This window comes from Nelumbo nucifera, chromosome 1, assembly GCF_055504915.1.
Source record: "Nelumbo nucifera cultivar China Antique chromosome 1, China Antique-T2T, whole genome shotgun sequence".
In the NCBI taxonomy this organism is placed as follows: Eukaryota; Viridiplantae; Streptophyta; class Magnoliopsida; order Proteales; family Nelumbonaceae; genus Nelumbo; species Nelumbo nucifera.
The window spans coordinates 65,321,275-65,346,644 of record NC_142649.1 but is presented as its reverse complement, the minus strand read 5'-3'; the positions used below and the strand labels follow the sequence as shown (position 1 = coordinate 65,346,644).

Below are 25,370 nucleotides of genomic sequence, written 5' to 3'. Positions count from 1 at the left end.
GATTAAAGCCATAACATTAATTTTAATAGTATAAAATAAATATTTTGAAAAGTAATTTGAAAACAAAACCATTTTCTTTCCTCCCGATGGTGGATAAGCAATTCAACCATTTGTGGTCAAATGGGTTAATAAATAGTGTCATGATTAAATAATAAGAAACTAAAACAAATGTTTTTTTAAATATATAATACAAAAAAAAATAATTGGGCATATCTCTAAATTTGTATATTCATTATACTAAACAAAAATAAGTATGAAACATAAGAAGTATTTTTATTAATGTTGAAAATGAAATTCCAAATTTAAACTCAACCTATAAACAAAATTATGTCATAGACAAATAAAATAATTTTAAAAAATTGAAAATGCAAAGAATCACAAAAATAAAAAAGAAAAAAATTTTGGGTACATATCTAATGTTATATATTTATAAAAAATAAAATATTGGATACATCTCTAATATAATACAATCATTATATTGAACAAAAATAAGTATTATACATAAGAAATAACTTTATCAATTGTGGAAATGTAATACAAAATTTAATGAAAGCAAACTATTTTATTTTTTGGGTGGTGGGTTAGTATTTGTGTCAAATAGATTAATCAATGACATGATAGTTAAATAATAAATCTTTAAAAAATTAAAAAGTACAAGTAATCAAAATAATAAATTAATTATGTCAAAAGAAATTAAGTGTGATAAGTAAAAAATATTTATATAGTGTAGATGAAATATATAATTTAAAACTGTTTCGAAAGCAAAGCTATTTTCTTATTTAGATGATGGGTCTGTCAATGGTTCAACTTTTCAAAAAAACACATGATGTCATAATTGAATAATAAATATTAAAAAAAGATAGAACACAAAAAATGAAAAAGTATAAAATTTTGTTAAAAACATTTGAGAACATTTCTATTGTTCTATACTCATCATATTAAATAAAATTAATTGTTAAAATAAAAATTCATGTTGTCACAATTAAATAATAAAATTCAGAAATAGATAAAATGCAAAGTGTATGATTAAAAAAATTGGAAACATTTTTAACATCCTTTATTTGTCATATTAAATAATAATAAGTGTGATAAATAAAAAAAAATTGAGGCAAGGCACATAGATTTTGCCTAGAGGCTTAAACCACGAAGCTTTGATGTGAAGCTTAAAGCTTTTGTTAGAATGAGGCTTAAGCCTTAAGACTCAAGGCGTGAATCTTAACCTAAGGTGTATTAATAATTACTTAGTAATTTAATAAAAAATAAGTATTTTTATAATTTAAAAGGAAATTGTCTAAAACTCATTGTGACTTTTCAACACTTCTCTTAAACTCACCATAACTTTTCAAAACGTTCGAAGAACCCCATGTTAGTGAGTTTTTGTTTTTAAAAACTCACCATCTATTAGAGCACTATTAGTATTCATCGACAAAAGTTGTCCATATCAGCATAAGTGCAATTCTCATGACCAAATTATCCCTGAATGGCTAATCGGTCTTAAACATATTTTTATGATTAAAATGCCCTTAAACACCTAACTGCCTTAAATATATAAGATTTCTATTCGCTGAGAGACATTTTGCTTTCATATCGTGCTCCTTGAAAGTAGTATTCAAAGTAAGTTTAAAAATGAGTTGGGTTGAATAATAACAAGGCATTTTTGGAATATTAAAAAATGTGTTGAATATACAAAAGGATAAAATGGTAATCTGCGAATGCCTATTAGTCTCTTTAACATTGGGTTCCTTGGACGTTTTGAAAAGTTATCATGAGTAGAGAGATGTTAAAAAATCATGATGAATGGGGGTCCTTCCGTTGGATGTTTGGTCAACCGGAACGGGAATGAGTAGGTGAAATTCTATTCCCCCATATGGGGGAATGTTCATTCCCGACCCCCTCCCCTGGATTGTGATTCCCATTCTGCTAGTTTCCTTTTTTTATCTTTTTGGATGTGCAATTCAGAAGGAAGATGTCGTGGGTAGACCAGGGTCTCCCCTTGGCAAGAACCTCCCAAAATCTGCCACTCATGCCTTCGTTGAGAACCTCAGAGTATTAGCACCCAAGGTGCTACCACTAAGGGAGCTGCTTCGATATGTTATAGTAACACGCCTCCTTCCTCAGCCCAAGAAGGACAGTGCATCTGTCGGCAAAAGCGGCGGTGTCAAAGCAAGAGTGAATTTCAAGACTGGGATCGACCATTTTTGCCTTCATACCGGCGGAAAGGCGGTTATCGATGGGGTGGCAAAGAGTTTGGGGCTGACGGAGTACGACTTGAAGCCAGCAAGGAGGCCAAGAAGAGGTGACAGGGTGATGATGATGATCAGCTTCGGGGGAGGATTCAAGTGCAACAACTGCCTTTTGGAGGTTGTTAGGGATTTGGAGGGTGATAACGTGTGGAAGGATTTTATTGCTAATTACCCTCCAAAAACCCTAGTCAGTCCGTTCATGAGCGAGTATGGGTGGATTAACAATGAGTCGGAGGAGACGCTTAAGAAGCGGTGGATAGCTACAAGCAAAATTTCTGAATTTGCTACTTTTTATTTTTATCAGGGGCAAAACTGAAAATCATGGCTGATTCCGATTCCAGTCTCTTGATGAATCAAACAATATCAATTGGAATCCGATTCTGATTTCTGTTTGAACCAAACAAATAGGGGAATAAACTATTCCAATTCTAATTTTAAGGGATTCTGATTCCGATTCCAATCACGAACCAAACGGACTCTAAAGTAATGATTGCCTAGTCCCAGTATAGAATAGGAATGCCAAGTAACTTATAGTCGAATGTGAGATCACATCTGCGCCCACTGAGCACACCCCACAACACATCCAAACCGTGCAACGGAGATGTTCTCAATGCACTTTTAGATATGCATGTGAGGTGCGCAGTATGGGGCATAGATTCATCGAACATCTCCGAGTGATAAGTACAGGACACGTGTGTGGGGACTTCGGTTTCAGTTCAGGCACGCAAATATACGCATTGTTCGCGCACCATGAGGACGCGCCACGCGTCTTTTAATTCGTGCATTGGTTTAATGCGTGCAAAATGAATTAAATGGAGTCTATCCTTCATGTCGTTAGCTTCTCATTAGTTTCATTCCACATTTTCCACTTCCTTCTCGAGACTCACCGGACTCTACCGTCGCCAGTCACCCTCACTCTCTCCCGGTTGGACTGGCGGTGATTAACAGCCATAACCGGCGACCCCCTCAGGTATTTTGGACTCTACCCTAATAGAAGTCGGACTGTTATCACCGGAGATCGATAGAAGCCGAACTCCTGTCAACGGTAATCATTCAGATTCGCCTACCCTTGCGGATTCTATGGACAAAGGAGTCTGATGAGAGAAGAGGTGGCCATTGGAAACAAGAAGAAGTGGAGGTGTCATCATCATTGTCTCATGTTTCTCACTCTGCCGCTTGGGGAGTCGGTTTCAACCTTCAATATGGAGAATGTCGTCTGCAGCCACGGACTATTCATGGTGGCGCTGAACCAGTGCGACCCATGACTAAGACCTATCTTCCAGCGCCCATTGAGAGTCTCTGATGAAACCACTTCCATCCTCGCCTGCATCTCCCATCCCCCCAATTCCCCTTCTCTCCATGTCCGCGTTCTCGGCACCACTTCCCTCTCTCCCGATGATCAAGAAGTTCTGCCGGTACTCAACTATCTACCTACTACCAGGGCTATCAATTGGACGGTTTTGGGTTGGACCCAAACCGATTCAAATCTTATCAAATCGGTTTTGGATAATCCATTATTCTTATTGGGTTGGGCCAACCCAAAATAAAACCGTCCGTATTATTATTGGTTTGAGTCGGTCTAAAACCAAAATCCGTTGAATTATCATCTCGCCAAAGTTCAAACCCTACAGATTTCATTCAAAGCCAAAATCGAAAACTGACCTTGAAACTCAAAGCAACCTTCGAACTCAGTTCTGATCTTCATTCTTTTTCTCCCCTGTTAGTTCTTTTCTCTTCTTCCTCTCCCTCTCTATCCTTCTCTGTCGTCGTCCCTCTCCCTCTCTATCCTTTGCTGCCGTCGTTTCTTCTCATCTTCTCATCAGCCATCGTCGTCATCCAAGACGAACCGATAGAAACCAAAGAAGCCTCCCCTGTTGCATTGACAGACCTCAGGCGAAAATTCCGAACCAGGTAAGCTATTGCATGTCTTGTAATCCTTTTATTCTCTATATTGGATTGCCGGACTGGTTTCACTGTCACTGGTGTGGTTCATGGTCATGTACTCATGTCATGGCCCATGGGTTATGTATCTTATTCTTCTTAGTTGAATTTGGATATGTTCAGATATGTTCGAATTTGTTTGCATTTTCTCAGTTGTAAATGCTTTTCTCTAATGGCTTCTCAAAGGCTCTAACGGGATCATTTTCCAAAGGCTTCTACACCTCTAGCTATAACCCTTGAATCCACGAACTTGACCTCCATTTTTTCTTTTTGGCTTAATTGGTAACTCCGTTTCCTTTAGGATTTTTTACCTGTTGCTTTTGCTGAGATGTAGATCCCTGTCAGACTACTGCTGAGATGTAGATCCATTCAGACCTATCAGTCACCATGGCTTAGTTGGTAACTTTACCGGTGCACATCATTCCTTGATTGATGCCCGAATCGAGAAATTCAAATGGTGAGGACTGAGGAGAAATATGAGAGAAATTTGTGAAAATAATGCTTGAATTCTCAGTGGACTGATGTGGACGTGGCTCTAGTGTTTTCTTTGTTTGTGAGTGATATTTCTAATGGGGTTGGAGAATGATGGCTCATGTTGGATGTTTGACGGGCTAAAGAGGGCATTGAAGTTGACTTTTCAACCATTGGGGTCTGAAAGTGGGCCCTCTGGTCTCCTCTTCCACACAACACTTATAATCCTGCCAAGCTTGGGGGTTCCCTCTGAAAGGAAATAGAACAAAACAACAAGCACCAACAGCACAGTTGATGCTGGACCTTTGGAGCAATTTTTTCATAGGACAGATTTCATCCAGCAGAGTGACATTTCAGCATCATCCATATGTAACCCTCGAATTATTCATAAAACACATAGGCCTGAAGTTAGAAGATATCCGCTGTAAATATGGTTAATTTCTACAAGCCTATAAGTGTAGCTAGGATGATCAGGACAACTCAGTTGTCTTGACATCCATTCACAGTGATTGATGAGTATGTGTAGCCAATTTCCATTCCAAGTTTAGAAAAGAGAAATGAAGGAAGAAAATGGAGGTGGTGGTGTTAGCAGGGTAGGGTGCTATTAGCATGTTGGAGTGGTGAAGTGGATGGGTGGTTAATTAATGTCCATATATAGTCTGAGAGAGAGAGAGAGAGAAGGAAAATCCAGCACAAGAATTATGGAACAAGGTAGCCGCCACAGTCATAGATAGCCTTTATCTTTATTGGACTTTGATGTGTAAACTTGTGATATTTTTGTTTATCTCGAGATTCGTTCATCTTCTTCCTTGGATCATTGGATGTCTGTGTCATGTTTACAGATATACTGTGACTGTAGAGCAGAATATTGATTAGGTCAAGCAGGGATAGCTAGCTAGAGGTGGGGACTGGGGAACTGGCCGGGGATGCCATGATCATCATCATGGATTTGGGGGCATTTTGATTGAGAGAGGTTAATTAGGAAGGGGAATCAGTTCAGGTAAAACAGAGGTGTTCAAATTGAATTGTTTTGGGTATAGGTAAGATCCAAATGGATACTTCATATCTTAAGTGTCTTATCCAAACGTAAGACATTCACTTGAAGGTAACAGATTTTTTTTTTTTTCTGTTATCTTGTCACAAAATTCATTTAGATACTACACTATATATTCTTGAATCTCCAAATTATTCTTCCCAAAAGATTTTATTATTCTAATTGTTTCAATGATAGGATTTGCATATCAGTATTTTTCCCAAAATAAATGCCTTCTCTTCTTTCCTTTGTTTTTTCTTTGAGTAAAAAGAATAGTGCTTTAAGGCTCCAATTGGTTTACCAGTAAATAGGAAACAGGAAGTTGGGAGAAAGTTCTTTAAGTAATTCTGTGGAATTCCCAAGGAAAAGTTCGTAGCCAATTTTGTGAAATTTCGTAATCCTCAACTTTATACTTCTCTCTCTCATTTTCTATCAAACCAAACACAGCCTAAAGGAAATTTAGTTTGTTCTTAACCTCAAAACAGGTCAATTGTGAATAAATCAAGGTTATTTTGGTTTCTTTTGAAGATGGATGCACATAAAGTAGTGTTGTTTCTTCTATTATGTTTAACAATGTTTCAATGAGATTGTTGACGTGAAGTTGACTAACAAATGAGTTCGTTTGGATGGAATATAGTTGCTTGGTTGTAATTCTAAATATGGAATTTGTAGTGGACCAATACCATTCTAGTTCGTTCTTGACCTCAGACCAATACATGTCAGCTGTGAATAAATCAAGGTTATCTGGGTTTCTTCTGAAGATGGATGCATCATTTTTTTTCATGGATTTCAAGGTTAAGTGCATTACAATTACCATTTGATGATGTGCTTGCTGTTGATGGTTGGAAATGACAGGTGCTGGAATGTGGAATGTGGACCAGGATCTAGAGCTGGGGGCGCATAACCATCGGAACATGCCATTAGTATTCTTTTATATGGAAAATGCTACATCAACTTCCTTCGGGTGGTTTGGATAACGGTTTATGTGGTTTCAGAATTTTTATTCTCTGGTTGCAGTTGTTCATCCATCCTCTTGATGGTATTTGATCAAATGGAGATGGAATTTTTTGGTTGATACAGTAATTTCTTTGAAAAGAATGTTGATTAGATACAATAATTTCTACCTGGAATATATGGTTGATACAGTAATTTTTAATTTTTTATATTTTTGTGATAAAATTTAATATATTTCTATAACTTTTTCACATTTTCTGGGTTTTCAAGTATTTTTTGAATAATCATTTAGTTTGGACCGGGTTGGACCCAATCAAATGGATTGGATCCAATCCAGTTTGTATATATAGGTTTGGATTGGATTTGGTCCAGTCCATTTGTAAATGGACCAACGTTGGATCGGATTGGACTGGACCAAATCCAGTCCGGTTGACACCCCTACCTACTACTTGTCATGTTGCCCTTCCTTCTCTTCCTTAGCGTGTGATCGTTAATTTCAGGCTCGGGTAGCGCGAATGCTGTGATTGTCGGACAATGATGAAAGGAAGGGAGGTCCACAAGATCCACCATGAAGCCAAGGAAAGGGGTTTTGGCGGAAATCACAGAAATCTACGATGATAATAGAAACACATAAACGAAGTTTCAGTCAAACCTGAAATCACTGAAATCTATGATGATAATAGAAACAAAGTTACAACAAAAAGTTAAATAACAATAGTAATTCACTACAGGGACGAAATCATAAAAAGAATTTCACAAAGATGAAAATAACGAGGTAAAAAAATTCACGAATGAAATGGAGTTACAAAATAAGGAATGAATATTTAAATGAAAATAATAGGTAATGCCAACAACACCCAGTTTAAATGATGGAGTGAAACCGACGGCGACCAAGTAGTAGAGTGAGAAATCACGAGACAACACGATGAAACCTCTACTTCTTGTCGGCAGTGGCTATCTCTTGTCTCGTCGGAATTCCTTCTTCATAGAATCCTCCATTCTTGTTGATGGTTTGATTGGTCAATTACATGAGAAATTGTACTTGCACACTTAATTTAAAAATTAACTTTTCTCTTACAAAACTCAGTTTTGAATTTGTTCCACATTGGAAAATTATAAGTTTTGTTTTTAGTATTTAAAGAAGCTGATTTACGCTCATTAAAAATAGTAGAAGATAGTATGGGGGTTTGATACTGCGCAATGCGTGCGCGCGTGTGTGCAGCGCAATGAGGCGCTTTAGAGGTGCACTTTGTTCGCACTCGTATGGCTTGCGAAGGGCGGCTTTAGTTTTGGTGCGATGCTGACCGTCGATCACTGTTGATGAGTTCAACGGTTACGATTCGATTGGGTGTGATCAAGAGGCACAATTCAAAGTTGTCATTAATTGTTAACTACTTTTTAAACAGTCACAATGTTTGAAATTGTGACTGTTCAAGGTGCTTTATCTGAACTAGCACCTACCTTTTCTTTATACCTCTTCATAAACTATTTAAGGAGAATGAATCAGACTTCAAAATACACATTTCAAAATTCACTTTCTCTCTCTCTCTCTCTCTCAGTCTGGTTTGCTACAGTTTCACAGAAGGTTTCTTCGTAGATTCTTCAACTTTGCTGGTTGCAGATTCTCGCTCAAGGCTCTGTTGTATCCTAGGAACGAATTTGCCTGTAACCCAACAGCAAACTCAGTGAAACTGAGTGGAGGCAAATAACGTTCTAATGACAGTGTCTTCAGACGCGCTTCAGAGCTTCTCCTCCAAAGTTACAGTGACCCCATTTTCCAACACTTGCTATTCTTGCTTGTTCAGCAAGGATAGGCGAATTTGAACTATGATTACCATTAAGAGGAGTTCGACTTCTATCAGTCATTGGTGATAACAGTCCAACTTCTATCATGGCAGAGTCCAAAATACTTGAGGTTGTTTTTAGGTTGTCGGTGTTAACAGTCACCGGTGATGATTGTTGGTCGCCGCTGGTTGGAGAGGGAGAGAGTGAGAGTGCCTAGTAAGGGTAAAGTTTGATGAATCTCGAGCGGGAAGTGGGATAGAATGAATGAGAAGCTAACGACATAAATGATAGACTCCGTTAATTCATTTCGCACACATTAAGCCAACACACGAATTAAAAAACATGTGGCATGTCCTCGTGCTACACGAACGGTCCACGTATACAGCATGCCTGAACTGAAGCGGAACTTGTGTGTGGGATGCAGATGTTGTTGGGAAATGGGGTCATTGTAACTTTGGAGGAGAAGCTTTGAGGCGCGTCTAAAGACAGTCTTTAGAACGTTATCACACCCGATCGAATCGTGACCGTTGATCTAATCAACAATCAGCATCGCACCAAAACCAAAGCCGTCCTTCATGAGCCACACGGGTGTGAGCAAAGTGCGCCTCATTGCGCCACACACGTGTGCACACGTGTTGCGCGGTATCAAATCTCCATACTCTCCTCTACTATTTCTAAGGAGTGTAAATCAGTTCCTATTAAAATAATGAAAACAAATCTTATAATTTTCCAATGTGATGGGACAAATTCAAAACTGGGTTTTGTAAGAGAAAAGCTAACTTTACAAACAAGTGTACAGGTGCAATTTCTCATGTAATTGACCAATCAAACCCATTGGATTTAATCTCTTATGAGATTAAAATCTAACAGATGTGATCTCTCAACCAATTGTGATCACATTTGCGCCCCAATCAGCATGCCCCACAACACATCCAATTTGTGCATTGAGTAAGGGTGCTCATGAACTGAATCATGGTCCTATTTTTGAAACCGAACCAGTATGACCAATTTTTTGAAAACTAATAACCGAAACCCAATCAAAGCTGATCAATTAATCGGTTCGATTAACCATTGGTTTGGTCCATTGATTTTTTTTTGTTTTTTGTATTTATTGTATATATTATAAGGATATAATAGAAATATATATAAAGTATTATATCCTAAATAATAAATAATATATTATATTATAAATATATCTATTTATATATAATGCATATTTATTAATTTATAATATATAATATATAGAAATATACATGTAATATATAAATGTATCTATACCGATCAATTTGATTAACCACCTATTTCTATATCGGTACCAACCTTTGGTTTTTTAAAATACCGAATCGAAACCCAACCGACCGATCGGTTAATCGGAAATTTCGGTTCGGTCCGATTCAGCATTCCAAACTTGGAGGGCGGAAAACCGGAAAAGTGTCCACGTCCAGAAACTTCTACAAATCCATTCTAGAGCCCTACTAAAATCCTAATTCAGCACTGCAGCTGGTGATAAACAATTTCTTTTCTACGGGTTTGTCGTTACGAGGGAGCTAAAATGCACAGGCTACCGAGGCGCTCCGTCGCTGCTATTCTGCGCAACGGCGGCGCACGACAACGAAGTGTAGCTGCTACTCTAAGTTCCTCGTCGACTTCATTCACCAACTCAGTAAGCCATGAACCCTAATTGATATTCTTTCCTGTTTGATATATCCCAAACTCAAGTATAATGTTGGATATCGATTCTTTTTTATCATTAACCGTGAATTTTATTAATGAAATGAAAGAAAAGCTTTTCAATCTCCGGATAGGATAAAGAGAAGACAGTACAAACCGATCTCAGCTGCTAAGACTATTTAGATCACACTTCAATTACAATGAATTACATAAATACCTGGTTCCGGTATTCCAAAAGAAGTTGGTCCCTGGTTACTCCTTGCAAGGGTAACTAGCTAATGCATTATCTGATCTAAGCATGCATTTGAAAGAGAAACATGAAACTTCTCTAACCATATTTGGAGCGCCCATGGGCCCTCCTCCATTGCAGTCCCCTCCCACAATGAGGTTCGACCATCTCATAGAGTCGAGTAGTGGACTAGTTTCAGTCCATGATAGAAGCACAATAGTCCCATCTTTGAAAGAGTTTCCAAACCCAATTGGTCCAGTGAAGCTCATAACATGTTAGAGTTTATGAAAGCTCTTGCGCACATGGCACTGCCTAACACACCGCTATGCCAGGATGACATGGGAATCTCACAGTGGACTGTTAGGCCATTGAAGGCCAACCATTGCCATGATTGTTGCAATAATCACCTTCTACCTTTCTGTTATGATTCACTCTAACAAACTTCACATTCTATATATGTAACCATTATGGTCAATAAATCTGTGAAATTTGTGGGCTTGTCAAGGCTGAGGATAAATTGGAGTAAAAGTGGAATTGTTGGGATTAACTGGGAAGAGGGGGAACTTTCAAGTTTTGCAGAGGGGCTGCCTGCAATCTACCTAGGATTACCTTTGTGGGGAAACCCGAGAACTGATGGTTTTTGGAAGCTGGTTTTAGAGAGGTTTGCTAAAAAACTAGCTCTATGGAAAATAAACTATATCTCTCCAGGAGGAAGAATAACCCTGATTAGAGCCACCCTAACAAACCTACCCATCTATTTCCTATCTACTTTCTGTGTGCTAACAAGGGTTGTGATGAGTCGCTGTCACCTCAGAAGTCTCTTCGAGGGAGACCCTTCCTCCTATGCAGAAATGAAGAGAGAGAGAGAGTAGATTCATTTGCCTGTTCATTCATTCGGCCAACCCATATTTATAATAGTTTTGGGTTACAAAATATCTTAACAAACTCCGTGCTCTAACGAACTCATGCAGAGGGACTAGCTGATGTGTTACTTGTTGCAGTTAGGTGCTGAAATGGCTTTCGTGTATTCTTCCTCAGGTAAGTGCGAGTGAGTGGAGGCTTGGGCCTCTGGGTTGGGTCTGGGCCTTGGTTCCCAAATCCCAACAGTTCTCCCTCCTTCAAGATGGGCCTTGTCCTCAAGGTCCAAATCTGGGAATTGATTTTTCAGCTGCCAATACGGTTCCCACGTGGAGTCATGGGGGGGAAGTCCAGTCCAGGTTACTAAGGCTTCTTGCACTATGTTCTTCCCGTGATGGACCCAATGGTAATCCAATATCTTGGCCGGTATGAGGGTAATGTTTCCATCTTCCGCAAATGTTGGGAGGTTGTTGCTAACTTTGGTTGGATCTCCCACGGACTTCTTAAGTAAGGAGATGTGAAAAACTGGGTGGAGACGAGCTGTCTTGGTCAGGTCCAGTCAGTAGGCAACATTGCCTATCTTCTCAATTATCTTGAACGGCCCAAAGTAGCGAGGAGAGAGCTTATGCCAGGCCCTTTTTGCTACAGAGGACTGTCGATAGGGTTGTAGCTTGAGGTAGACGTAGTCTCCCACCTGAAAGTCGACGGCCCTATGTTTTTTGTCATACTGCTTCTTCATGAGTTGTTAGCCTTGTATAAGTTCTCCTTTAGGAGGCTGAGCACCTCGTCTTGTGCCAACAACTGGGCTTCGACTTCTGCTACTACGGTTGAACCCATTTCATACGGAAGGATGTGTGGTGGTTCCCTTCCATACACTGCTTTGAATGGTGTCATGCCTGCTGCCGCCTGGAATGTGGTGTTGTACCAGTATTGGGCCCATGGGAGCCACTTCGTCCAATGTTTGGGCCTAGAGCCCACAAAACAACGTAGGTAAGTTTCCAAGCATCTATTCGACACTTCAGTTTGTCCGTCAGACTGAGGGTGATAGCTAGTAGATCGATGAAGCATTGCCCCCTGTAAATGGAAATATTCCTTCCAGAACTGACTGAGGAAAGCTGGATCCTGATCTGAGACGATCGATTTGGGGGTACTGTGGAGTCTTATCACTTCTTTGATGAAGGTTTCAGCTACTGAAGTTGCGGTGTAGGGATGTGATAGGGCGATGAAGTGTCTATACTTAGAGAGCCTGTCGACCACCACCATAATCACCGTCTTGCCCCCAGAGGGTGGAAGGCCAATGATGAAGTCCAGGGATATATCTTCCCAAATCTGTTATGGAATTGGGAGGGGTTGCAGGAGCCCAGGAGGGGATTGGGCCAAGTACTTTGTTGTTTGCATACTGTACACTGTGCTATGTGCTGCTCTACTGTCTTCTTCATGTTGAGCCAATAAAAATGTGATGAGAGCCTCTTATAAGTCCGAAAAATACCTGAATGTCCTCCCAATACTGAATCATGATAGAGCTCTAACAAGGCCTTCTGATGTGCCGAAGTAGGAGAAAGAACAAATCTCCCTTTAAAAAACAAGTCTGGTCTCTTCATGGTGTACCCCAGTGTAGAGGTGGGGTCTTGCAAATAGCTTTGCCGCACCTTTTCAAGGTTGGGGTCATTTCTGGCCTCCTCTCGCAAAGCTTTAAGTAGAAGGTAATGGGGCTGAGAGTGTACTAACAGCGACAACTCAGCTTTCCGTGACAATGCATTTGCAGCTCGGTTGGTGACTCCAAGCTTGTATTTGATAAAAAAATCAAAGCCCATTAACTTCATTACCCACTTTTGCTGATCTGGGGTGAGAGCTTTTTGGTCCAATATAAACTTTAAGCTTCTCTGATCAGTTCGGATTATGAACCTTCGACCTAACAAGTATGGTCGCCATTTATGGATTGCCAACACTATTGCCATAAGCTCCTTTGTATATGTTGACTGGTTCTGGGCTCCTGTTGAGAGGGCCTTGCTGAAATAAGATATGGGCCTTCCATTTTGCATGAGCACCGCTCCAACCCCCACACCTGATGCATCACATTCAACCACAAAGGTCTCTTCGAAATTTGGTAAGGTTAGGACTGGTGGGGTCATGGCCAGCTTGAGGGAATCAAAAGCCTTCTGGGCCTGCTCCGTCCAAACGAAGCAGTCTTTTTTGAGAAGCCCAGTTAGTGGGGCTGCTAGTGACCCATAATTACATATGAACCTCTGATGGTAGCCGGTAAGGCCCAAAAACCCGCGCAAGGCTTTAACTGTCTTGGGCGTGGGCCAGTCCTATATACAAATTATTTTTTCTGGGTCAGCCATGACCTGTCCAGCTGCAACCACATGGCCCAAATAATGGACTTCAGTCTGCCCAAAAACACACTTTGAAAGTTCGGCAAACAGTTGGTGCTGTTTCAGCAAGCTCAATGTTTGTTCCAAGTGTTGGAGGTGTGAATCCCAATCCTTGCTGTATACCAGAATGTCATCAAAGAAGACCAAAATAAAACACCGGAGGTAGGGCCTTAAGACATCATTCTTGATGGCCTGAAAGGTAGAAGCGGCGTTGGACAACCCAAACGGCATAACTAGGAACTCATAGTGTCCATCATGGGTTCTGATGGCTGTTTTGTATATATCTTCAGAGTGGACCCGGACTTGGTGATAGCCGGATCGGAGGTCCATTTTGGAGAAATACTTGGCTTACCCCAGCTCATCTAATAGCTCATCCATAACTGGAATCGGAAACTTATCCTTGACTGTGATATGGTTCTGGGCCCGATAGTATACACAAAAACGCCAGGACTCGTCTTTCTTTTAACAAGGTGTACTGGGGACAAGAACAGGCTTGTACTAGTCTGTATCCATCCCTTGTGCAGGAGCTCCTTCACGAGCCTCTCAATCTCAGTCTTTTGGAAGTGCGGGTATCTGTAGGGCTGCACATTGGTAGGGGCTGCCCCTGGAGTTAGGGGTATGCGGTGGTCTTGGAACTGATTTGGAGGAAGCTGGTCTGGGTCTCTAAAGACTTCTGGGAATTGGCCTATCACCCTTTGTTATCATGGTCTTTCTCAGATGGTTGGACCTCATTTTCTAGCCTTAGTAAAGGCCCAATAGGCACTGGGCCCATCTGCATCAGCAGCAGGTGTTCCTTTCCAAACCCCCCTTTTATCATGGAGTGTAGACCTTCCACTAGTGGGCCGGGTATCTCCTGACCTTGCAGATGGCAGCGGAGCTCATCACAATAGAAGTCCATGGTCATATGTCCCCAGTCACAAAGGACCGGGCTTAGTTGGCTCAGCCATTGTACACCCAACACTACATTTGCCCCGCTGAAATCCAATGGATGCAGGTCCACGATGAAAGTGTGGTCTTGGATTACCAGCTTTTCGTTTTTACAAATACTTTCACATTCAATGTGGTTACCATCCGCCACTCTAACAGCAAATGGAGAAGTGTAGAGAACTGTCATACCTAGTTGGCGAACCAATATTTGTGTTACAAAATTCAGTGTGCTCTAACGAACTCATGCAGAGGGACCAACTGACATGTTGCTTGTTGTAGTTAGGTGCTGAAACGGCTTGTGTGTGTTCTTCCTTAGGTAAGTCCGAGTGAGTGGAGGCCTGGGCCTATGGGTTTGGTTTGGGCCTTGGTTCCCAACAGGTTGCAAGACAGATAGAGAAATACATGAGGGATTTCATGTGGGAATTGGGAGATGAAAAGAATGATCACTTGGTTAAGTGGGAACAAATATGTAAGCCAAAGGAACTAGGGGGTCTAGGGTTAGGAAATATCACTCTCAAAAATACTGCTCTCTTGAATAAATGGCTTTGGAGCTTCCCCTTTGAAAGAGACAGGCTGTGTCACAAAGTTATAGCTATTATTCATTTTTTTTTTGATGAATGTTATAGCTATTATTCATGGTGTGGAAGGTAATGACTGGGATACTAAAACCAATCCTCATTCAGTTTCAGCTTCCTCTTGGAAAGCAATTCAAAAGGTATAGCCTTTATTCATTAGTTCTACATGTTTTGATTTGGGAAGGGGTGACAAAATTCTGTTTTGGGAAGACCTTTGGATAGGGGATTATCCTTTAAAAGATCAGTTCCCTGACCTTTTTGCCCTCTCTAATCGTAAAGGTGCACTTGTGTCCTCTTTGGGCATCCTCTCTCCTTCGGGAATCAACTGGTACTTGGGTTTTAGAAGAGGCCTAAGGGATATTAACCTTCTTAATATCTTGGAGACTTCTGTTTTGGACCCCTCTTAGAAGACTTTAGAATCTAGGTTCCCCCACTTGATGGACTCTTTACTTGTTCCTCTTTTTTCAAGTTATTAACCTTGCATACTTCACAAGGGGTGGACTTGTTGCTGAAAGAAGTGTGGTCTAGGTCTATCCCACTAAAAGTTCAAGCTTTTTGTTGGGAATATTTCCTTGGAAAGGTTGACACCTGTGATGTGTTGCAGAAAAGAATGCATTTTTGTTGTCTCTCTTCTCATATGTATTTTTTGTGTAGGAAAAGTGGAGAAACCCCACTCAACTTATTAATCTTCTGTTCCTTTCTTCGACATACCTGGGAATTTTGCTGTGATATTTTCGGCTGTAGTTGGATCCTTTCCCAAGAGGTGGTGGACATATGTAGGCCTAACTTCCTAAGGCAACCAAGAAAATAGGAAGGTTGATGTAGAAAATCACCAAGGCTGCAGCTATTTGGGTGGTTTGGGAGGAGAGGAACAACAAAACTTTTAATGGCAAAAGCGGAACTGTGGAGGAGGTAATAGAGACAATAAAAGTGAAGGTAGCATTCTGGATTAAAACTTTGGATTGCTTTTAGAGTTTCACGGTGGAGGTAATAGAGACAATAAAAGTGAAGGTAGCATTCTGGATTAAAACTTTGGATTGCTTTTAGAGTTTCATGGTGACTGATATTCTAAGAGATTGGAAGGAGACAACACCTTATGGTAGAGACAAACAAAATAGAAATGGAATGGAAACCTCCACAAGGCAGTAAAGTAAAGCTGATTTATGATGGAAGCTCTATGGGTAAACCCAGTATGGATGGTATAGGTGGGGCAATAAGAAGTGTTGTTCATTCATTCATTCCAATAAAATATCTTCTTAAAAGGCAATTAAAGTTATAAAGTCATTGTCTTTTATGTGAGAAATAAGAATTTAAGACCCTGACATGGACTTGTTTGGGCTTACTTCGAGGGGCGTGGTACAAAGGTGACTCATAGAATCAAGAATGCAATATGCTTTACATCACATTAGCTACTTGAAGTAATGCAATTGAGGAAAAAAAGAGATTGTGGGTTTTACATGCTTGAAAATGCTTTATATGTTTTCTTTTATTTTTAAATTTTCATTTGAATACGCTTTACATGTTATGTTTATGTATTTTAATTTTAGATAATAGGTTTTTTAAAACATTTATTTTAAAATTTAAGTTTATATTTTTATTAATATTGTGTTTAATATTTATTGAATTTTTTGCATTTTTTTTAAAGTTTTGGCATTTTTTGAATTTTCTGACTTCTTTTTTTTTATTTTTAGCTTTTTTTATTTGTATTTTTGCACCTTGCTTCAAAAAGGTGCACGCCTCGCCTTGCGCCTTGTGCCTCAGGCACAAATTGTCCCTAGCGCTTTTAAAATACTGGTAAAAATTGTAGACATAGTGGAAACATTGTAAAATATGCAAAAATAAAGAATGATATTTTATGAAATGATAAAAGAAGCGTAGGCACACCTTTTTAAATCATTAAACAAAGCTAAGAAACTAAAGTTATAGACAAAAGAATATATTTTGAAGTTGTCTTGTAAACTTCAAGATTCAAAACTTCATGATAGAATGAGTTAAAACAAAATTTAAACTCATAGAAAATGCAAATGGTTCTAATAGATCAACCAAATAATCTATTACATAAACTAATATAGTAATATTTAATTTCATGTTTGAAATGAACACTGAACTAGCTCAAAGTGGTAATCATGTAAGTTAGGAGGGCAATAACATTGTTACTCCACATATCTACAATAATATTGCCATGAACTTATGTTATAGTCAATGTTCAGAGAATCGGGCCAGACATAATTGGAAAGGGGAGAGGTTTACGAGTTAGAGGTTCAACCATGGCCCAACTAGAGTCGAACCATAATAATGTGACATACATATATATACCATAGGACACATAAATAATTAAATACTATAAATAATATATTATATAAGTAATGTTATACTTGAATGTGGTGGATAGATGGCTAGTTCTTTAATTTTTAAAGTAATTGACCAGGGTTCAAACCCCCAACTCACATTTTCTTTGAAATACATGTTCATAATTAGAGATTTATAAATCAACACAAATAATGAAGTGGATTAATGTTAACAAGACAATATCAAAGGAAAAAAGTCATGGGTTTGAATCTTGCCATTTGCAATTTGAAAATTCTACACATTTGAGATCCAGGCGGTTTTAGGAATCCGGGACCAGTTCACCGGTTTTCTATTTAAACTGCATGATCATCTGGTTTTGGGCGTTTTTTACCTATTCTGGTTTCTAGGGTATGACCGAACCAGATATTGGCCTCGGTCATGGTTTAACCAGTCTGGTCGTCCAGTTTGGTCGTTATTGTTCACTGGGGAATCTGTTGATTCCAGTAAAATTTCGTGTCGCTACCCATGGAAGTGGAAATGGAAATATTTCATGGAAACCATCTCTTGTACATGAAGTTTCTGTACTTCTTTTATTAAATTTGTCATTTCTCAAATTCTGATGTCATATTTTATAGTTTTATGCCTGTCTCCAAGTGAATTCAGTGATGCACAATGTAATTCACTTACAAAACCAAGCCATTAAAATGATGCCTGTACTTCAATATGCATCATAATTAATTAATCATATAATGCCCAGACTAATAATGACGAATTGACTTCAAACATGTCTTTGTTGTTGGTAATACACTAGCCCTGTAATGCAACACCTTTGTACAATGTGTTTCTTTCTTTGAAATTTATCTCCAATCCACGAGAAACGTTTTGTATTTTCTTGTGACTGAATTTGATGATAGATGGGGTGCATTTTGCAAATTCTGGTCTGGGATTTGTTTGTTATGCTACCTTGAATTATTTCTGGATGTAAACTGATATTTCCTATGTGCTATCCATCCACCTCTTCTTTAGTCTCAAGATGGTGATTCTAGGCTCTCCCAATCATCAAGAAGATACTATTCAGTGATGATCTCAGGAAGACGGAACATTAATCATCCCACCCTGTTCAACCTAAGCAGTGGCCTGTTTTTGGGGAAGCAATATGAATCGACAGCAGCGGCATCTGTTGCCTCTGATCCTCCAGTTCAGAAATATGAGTACCAAGCAGAGGTATTCAGCCTGGACTGAAGGTTTAGTTTGTTTATCGTTTTTGTTGTTAAGCAAGGTTTATGTCATTATTTTTTTTGATATATTTCTCATTTGGATGCAGGTTAGTCGTCTCATGGACCTCATTGTTAACAGTTTGTATAGCAACAAAGAGGTCTTTTTTCGGGAGCTCATTAGGTATCCATGTACTGAATCAATTTTCACTTCCTTTGTTCAAAAGGCATTGCTTTCATAATATCTCTTGGCTTCTATCATTAGAAAAATGCTTGTGATTTATATAAAATAAATCTTAGCTTCCACAGATGCCCCATAATCCACATTGGAGGAATCTTTTGGAGGGCCTGGGAGCAACCAATTGAAAATGGTTCTGTTCTCTCCCAATTATTTCCATAATAACCAGTTTATAGTCTGAATTAACTCTTGGTGTGGCCGTGTGGGGTTGTGTGGTATTGATGAGTCCAGAGTAAGTAGTGCCTTCCTATAGAATGATCTCTACCAATTGGAGGTACCAATGCTGAGAGGCTTTCCCCCTATTTACCTTTTTCCTTTTTTCTCTTCTATCAGTAAAGAGATTCCTATTTTTTTTTATCAATAAAGAGATTCCTATTTTATTATTGATATTAATGGCTTATTGGCTTTCATAATTGACATATAATACATTGGCAATAGCAATGCAAGTGATGCCTTGGACAAGCTGCGTTTTCTGAGTGTTACAGATCCCGAGCTTTTGAAAGATGCAGTAGATCTTGATATCCGTGTCCAGACAGACAAAGACAATGGGACTATAACTATTACGTAAGTGTCATGAATCACAAGATATGGCTGGTTTCAGGGAGAACTGCCAGACTTAGATCTGGCATATATCATGGAAAAACTATATGAGTTGGTTTTGTTGTTTGTGCAGTGACACGGGTATTGGTATGACCCGGCAAGAGCTTGTTGACTGTCTTGGAACCATTGCACAAAGTGGAACTGCAAAGTTCTTGAAGGCAGTGAAGGTGTGCTTTATGGACAAACTAGTTTTGTCATTTTAAGGCCATGCAGTGGACTTAGATAATCTGAATGGATACAGGATAGTAAGGGTGCTGGTGCTGACAACAATTTAATAGGTCAATTTGGTGTTGGGTTTTACTCAGCATTCCTAGTTTCTGATCGAGTATGTCATCAACTAGTCTTGAAATTATCTCTTCATTCTCTCTCGTTTTTGTTGGTTGCTAATGATACTCTTGATATTCACAGGTTGTTGTTTCAACAAAGAGCCCAAAATCTGATAAGCAATATGTATGGGAAGGAAAAGCCAATGCTAGTTCTTATACAATTCGAGAGGAGACAGACCCAGAGAAACTCATTCCAAGAGGGACATGCCTTACACTATATATGAAGGTCATTAAGCACAGTTATTTGCTTCCATGTGCTCAGTGAAACTATTCCAGACCCCTTGTCCTGATTGCTAGCAGTTGTTTTCTCTGCCTGTTTACAGCGTGATGACAAAGGCTTTGCACATCCAGAAAGAATTCAGAAGCTTGTGAAGAACTATTCACAGTTTGTCTCGTTTCCTATATACACCTGGCAAGAAAAGGGATTTACTAAAGAGGTCTGTGTACATAGCCCTGTATTGGTGCACCACAAAATAGAAAATACTTATATTCTTATGCATCACTGATTTTGTCATCATTCTGAGCTCTGCCATGTGAAGGATTAAGTAGCTCCTATTGCAACTGATTGACCCACAGTTTGCTTGCATGAGAGTGAGTTGGACCAAGTTCAGCCATTTGTTGATCTGGGTCAACCTATGGGCCTCAGGCCCTCAGCAAGCCATGTTAAGGGGTTAAAAATCCTTGTTTTCTTCTTCATAACACTACTCCCCCTGCCCCCCATCTACACAATCTCTATCCATTCCCCAAACTCTTTCTCAAGCTCTTTCAAACTCCAATAGTACCTTGGGGTGCAAGTCGGGCCAGGTTAGGTTAGGTTGAGTTCAACAACCCCAACCCAACCTCACTTTTTTTTTTTTTTTTGGTTGGGTTCATGTCAGTGTGGTTTCTTCACTTTATTTTGATAAAAGATTCTTATTTCTTGGACTTAAGATTGGTGAATAAAGTTTTTTTGACATTAGTATTATTATATGTACAAGGATGAAGTTATGGTGCTTTATGAGTGCCATACTTAAACCAGACTATAAATTATTTTGCCTTAAATGTAAAGACATGTTGGGCCAGGATGACAAAAACTCTCAATGTTAGTTCTACCTAGTTCTCGTAAGGTTAATTCTGAACCCAAAGTGGCATAATTTGCCAGTTCAATGGCCCAACCATTGTATGGATTTGTTGCTTCTGCTTCTCTTGGTTTCAGAACTCTCCAATGTAAATGAGTTATTCTCTGTTGGATGTGAAAACATTAATTCTGTGCTCCTGATGCTGGGAAATCTCTAACAGGTTGAAGTTGATGAGGATCCAGCTGAAACTAAAAAAGATGGAGAAGATGGCAAGGATGAGGTAATTCATGGTCTTCCATTGTGTTGACTGTTTCTTTCTGTTGTGTTTTTGAGCTACCAAATTGAAGTTTGATGGTAACCCTTCTGATGCTTATGTTCTAACAGAAAAAGAAGAAAACGAAGACCATGGTTGAGAGGTATTGGGACTGGGAGCTCACCAATGAAACCCAGCCTATTTGGGTAAGCCTTAAAATAGATTCTCCTCTATTTATCAAAAAAAAAAAAAAACATAGCTTCTCCTCTGTTGACTGTCCCGGGTTTATCAGGGAACAATTCACATGTTTTCTGTGTTTGCAGCTACGCAACCCTAAGGAAGTCACTACAGAAGAGTACAATGAGTTCTACAAGAAGACTTTCAATGAGTACCTGGATCCTTTGGCATCTTCACATTTCACTACAGAGGTAATGATAATAATATAATACATGAGATAACTGGGAATAAATCCTAGAGGTTTCCTTAAAAATAACCATATAGGATACCCTTTCTAGATGACCAGAAATATTAAAATACTATTTCGTTTGCCTGGATTGTTTACTGAAATATTTTCTGTGACTTTGCAAGATTGGCTTGATAGTCGATATCTCTGTGTTTAAAAAACTCATTGGTTCTGCTCCAATGAGACAAGAATGAATGAGAAAAAAAGTTGAGATCTCTTGAGTTCTTCCTTTGCAAAAAGTTACTAAGAACTGGTGTCCCCACGAGAGAATTTTCTGCACAATTATTTTTCCTTTTTGAGATTCACAAATTGGCTAATTGCAGGGTGAAGTAGAGTTCAGATCTATTCTTTATGTGCCAGCTATCGCTCCCACAGGAAGAGATGATATTATTAATCCCAAGACAAAGAATATAAGGCTCTATGTGAAGCGAGTGTTTATTTCAGATGACTTTGATGGGGAGCTGGTAAGATGAATCAACAGGTCTTTTATGGTATTCCATCATTTAGAATGGAACATACTGCTCCTTTCTCTTCTTGCAAAAGAGAACTTTTAGTTCAAGTTATCTCACACCAGTTTCTATTGACTAGTTTCCTAGATATCTAAGCTTTGTGAAAGGTGTTGTGGATTCAAATGACCTTCCACTGAACGTCTCACGAGAAATTCTTCAAGAAAGTCGCATTGTAGGTGCATCCACCATACCTCAAATATCCTTCTGGGGAAACCTCTTAAGAAAGTTTTTGCTTATTATATGCCTAACAAAGTAAATCACGAAATTGACCTTGGCATCTTGCTTTTCATCTTGGTAGGTACGGATCATGAGGAAGCGATTGGTTCGAAAGGCTTTTGATATGATCTTGGGCATATCTATGAGTGAGAATAGAGAGGTATCTGTATCTTTTATTTTTTTTTCGATTTTATAGCTTGTGCTCTGTGCCTATTGTTTACTTGTATATTCTTTTACTCTAGGACTATGAGAAGTTCTGGGAGAATTTTGGCAAGAACCTGAAGTTGGGATGCATTGAAGATCGTGAAAACCACAAGCGTATTGCACCTTTGCTTCGATTCTTCTCTTCTCAGAGTGATGAAGAGATGATCAGTTTAGATGAGTATGTTGAGAACATGAAGCCTGAGCAGAAAGATATCTACTACATTGCAACAGATAGTCTGACAAGTGCAAGGAACACTCCTTTCCTAGAAAGGCTTTCTGAGAAAGATTTTGAAGTATATGCTTATCTTTGTCTGGACAATATTTTTGAGCTGATTTTTTATGCAGTCTTTCTACTGTTTTCTTTTATTTACGTTCTTGGGTATTGTTGCTCTAGGTTCTCTTCTTAATTGATCCCATTGACGAGGTTGCCATCCAAAACTTGAAATCCTACAAGGAAAAGAACTTTGTTGACATCAGCAAGGAGGACTTGGATTTAGGTTAGTACATTGAACACCCCACCCCCAAAAGAAAAAAAAAAAGAAAAAGAAAAACCCAAAAAAAAGGAAAAAAATAAGAAATAAAAAGAGAATACACACGAGCACACAAGAAGGAAATAAATGCCTCTTCAAAATCAAAGGCAGGGAGATGTCATTTACTGTCATTAGATCATGCTGATTAGCCAGAACTTGTAAATAAAAACAAAATGATCTAGTTGGTTAAATCTAGATATCTGATCTACCTAAGCTGTTGTGACAGGTGATAAGAATGAGAAGGAGAAGGAGATGAAGCAGGAGTTTGGTCAAACTTGTGAATGGATCAAGAAGCACTTGGGTGACAAAGTTTCTAGTGTTCAGATATCTAACCGCCTGAGCACATCACCGTGTGTTCTCGTTTCTGGGAAATTTGGCTGGTCTGCAAACATGGAGAGGTGAAAGCCTTCTTTTTCAGATCATAAATCTGGTAATGGGAACTCATGTCATGGCATGTTAGCTCACCCCTTAAATCTAATTTAAAATCTTTACAGGTTGATGAAGGCACAGGCAGTGGGAGACCCATCTAGCCTGGAGTTCATGAGAAGCAGGAGGGTGTTTGAGATCAATCCAGATCACCAAATCATCAAAGACTTGAATGTATGGTGAAATATAACAAAGTCAACTCTTTTCCTTATTTGATGATGTCAGTGTACCACTCTAAATGTTAAATGATTTTCTATGTAATGCAGGCTGCATACAAGAGTAGACCAGATGATGAAGATGCACTGAGAGCTATTGATCTTTTGTATGACACAGCCCTCATTTCTAGTGGTTTCACTGTGAGTATTCTGTTCTGTTTCCAGGTTTGCTACTTAAGGCTAGGGTAGTCATCCTTTAGTGGATGACCGTGTGGGTTGATTATTGCAGCACATGGGTCAGATTTGCAGTACTCACGATCCAACCACTGTTGGCCTTGTCCCGATAAATAAGTGCATCTTTTATTTTTTTAATTTTTTTTTAAAGTATGTGTTTATCTAGGTTTTGTTTATTGGGTTGCTCATAGATCCTTGGTAATATGCTCATTAATATCAATCATTTATGAACCCACGTGGCTTGGTACTTGGTAGAGCTTCCTCTCACTTGGTGGGTCATATAGCCAAGTCTTTTGCTTTTCATAGGAATATGGATGATGTATCTGATTGTTCTAGCTCTTTGTTATCTTAATTTTCAATGCAGCCTGAGAATCCAGCTCAGCTGGGTGGTAAGATATACGAGATGATGAGCTTGGCACTCTCTGGTAAATGGACTGCCCCAGCTACTGATAGCCAGCAGGGACGGATGAAGAACCCTGACACCATGGAGGCCGAGGTTGTTGAAACCCGTTGAAGCTGGTAGTGATAAAATGACGAAGAGCTAGTGGATTCCAATAATCCAATTTACTTTTCTTTTTATTTAAATTGTAGAGAAAGAAAAAGTAGTAATAGTTGTAGAGTTCATCGGTATATTTTAGGTGTATCCCGTGTTTTGCAACGAAAATATGTAATAGAAAGAGATTCATAAGAAATGAACACATTTATTGGAGACGCCAATTTGACAACCCAGTGCCGCGCTGATTATGCAATTTTCTGTTAGGATCGTGTTAAGATTTTTTTTCCTAATATTATTAGTATTAAAAAAATTGCTGCAATAAAAATATGGCAACGGTCTGCGCAAAGTGCGGGCCGTGCCGCCCTCCCCAGGGATAACTTGGGGGGTCGGCCCGTCATGGCCCACGGCCCAAGCCTGTGTCGTGCCGTGATGGGCCTGGGCTGAATCGGGCTGGCCATAAGTCGGGCATACGGTGTGGGCTGAATCGGGCTAGATTGGTATTTTATTTATTTTTTTGTTTTTTTGAAAATTTTGATTTTTTATTTCTTTTCTAAGTAGAATTGTAAAATAAAAACATTTAACTCTCCTTTGGCCTTTGGGAACTATTTGAAAAAATAAGAAATGAGAAATCAAACAAATAAATGAAAAATGGAATAAATTAATTAAATATAAAAAATATAATATAGTTACAAATTGAAAATACAAAATAATATTGTTAAAAATAGCAAATAAATTAAATAAAAGTAAAACAAAATTTATAATAATTTGAAAAAATGTTGTACAACTATGGTTCATGAATCACTTTCATCATTTGCTTCAGGTGAAATATCGGGTGTAGTGTCATACATCCTTTGTCTTGTAATTTGTCTTTAACATCTAGCCAATCTTTAAAGTAGATGCACATTTCTATACTTTCATCATTCATACAATTTCTCTTGCCATCCAACACCTTATTACCTGTACTAAAATAATAATCCGATGGAACTATAGACACCGGAGGGATTAGTAGATCACGTGCCATGGCGGCGAGAACTGAATAATTTTTTGAAGGTTCACTCCACTAAGCTATAATATCAAAATTATTTGTTCCCTCACCT

General features: G+C 38.8%; 1 protein-coding gene and 1 long non-coding RNA gene across 2 annotated transcripts; both read left to right on the top strand.

The window, feature by feature from the left end:
• Window positions 1–2,501: 2,501 nt before the first annotated feature.
• Window positions 2,502–6,893, top strand: LOC104594213 (uncharacterized). The gene is made up of 2 exons (XR_734701.3): window positions 2,502–4,154; window positions 6,544–6,893. It is a non-coding gene; the product is annotated as an uncharacterized LOC104594213 (long non-coding RNA).
• Window positions 6,894–9,905: 3,012 nt separating this feature from the next.
• On the top strand, window positions 9,906–24,502 carry LOC104594214 (heat shock protein 90-6, mitochondrial-like). The gene is made up of 20 exons (XM_010254412.3): window positions 9,906–10,090; window positions 18,378–18,575; window positions 18,676–18,749; window positions 19,242–19,367; window positions 19,477–19,570; window positions 19,645–19,728; window positions 19,812–19,955; window positions 20,053–20,166; window positions 21,008–21,067; window positions 21,172–21,246; window positions 21,364–21,468; window positions 21,827–21,967; window positions 22,092–22,184; window positions 22,311–22,388; window positions 22,471–22,725; window positions 22,827–22,929; window positions 23,189–23,360; window positions 23,457–23,562; window positions 23,655–23,744; window positions 24,142–24,502. The coding sequence occupies exons 1-20, from the start codon at window positions 9,980–9,982 to the stop codon at window positions 24,289–24,291; spliced, it is 2,373 nt and encodes a 790-aa protein (XP_010252714.1). The 5' UTR covers window positions 9,906–9,979; the 3' UTR covers window positions 24,292–24,502.
• The last annotated feature ends 868 nt before the right edge of the window (window positions 24,503–25,370 follow it).

Coding starts and splice junctions, on each gene's coding strand:
- LOC104594214 (XM_010254412.3), top strand. CDS start 9,980: ATGCACAGGCTACCGAGGCGCTCCGTCGCTGCTATTCTGCGCAACGGC. Junction 21,068..21,171: donor GAGAAGATGGCAAGGATGAG/GTAATTCATGGT, acceptor ATGTTCTAACAG/AAAAAGAAGAAAACGAAGAC. Junction 21,469..21,826: donor CTTCACATTTCACTACAGAG/GTAATGATAATA, acceptor GGCTAATTGCAG/GGTGAAGTAGAGTTCAGATC.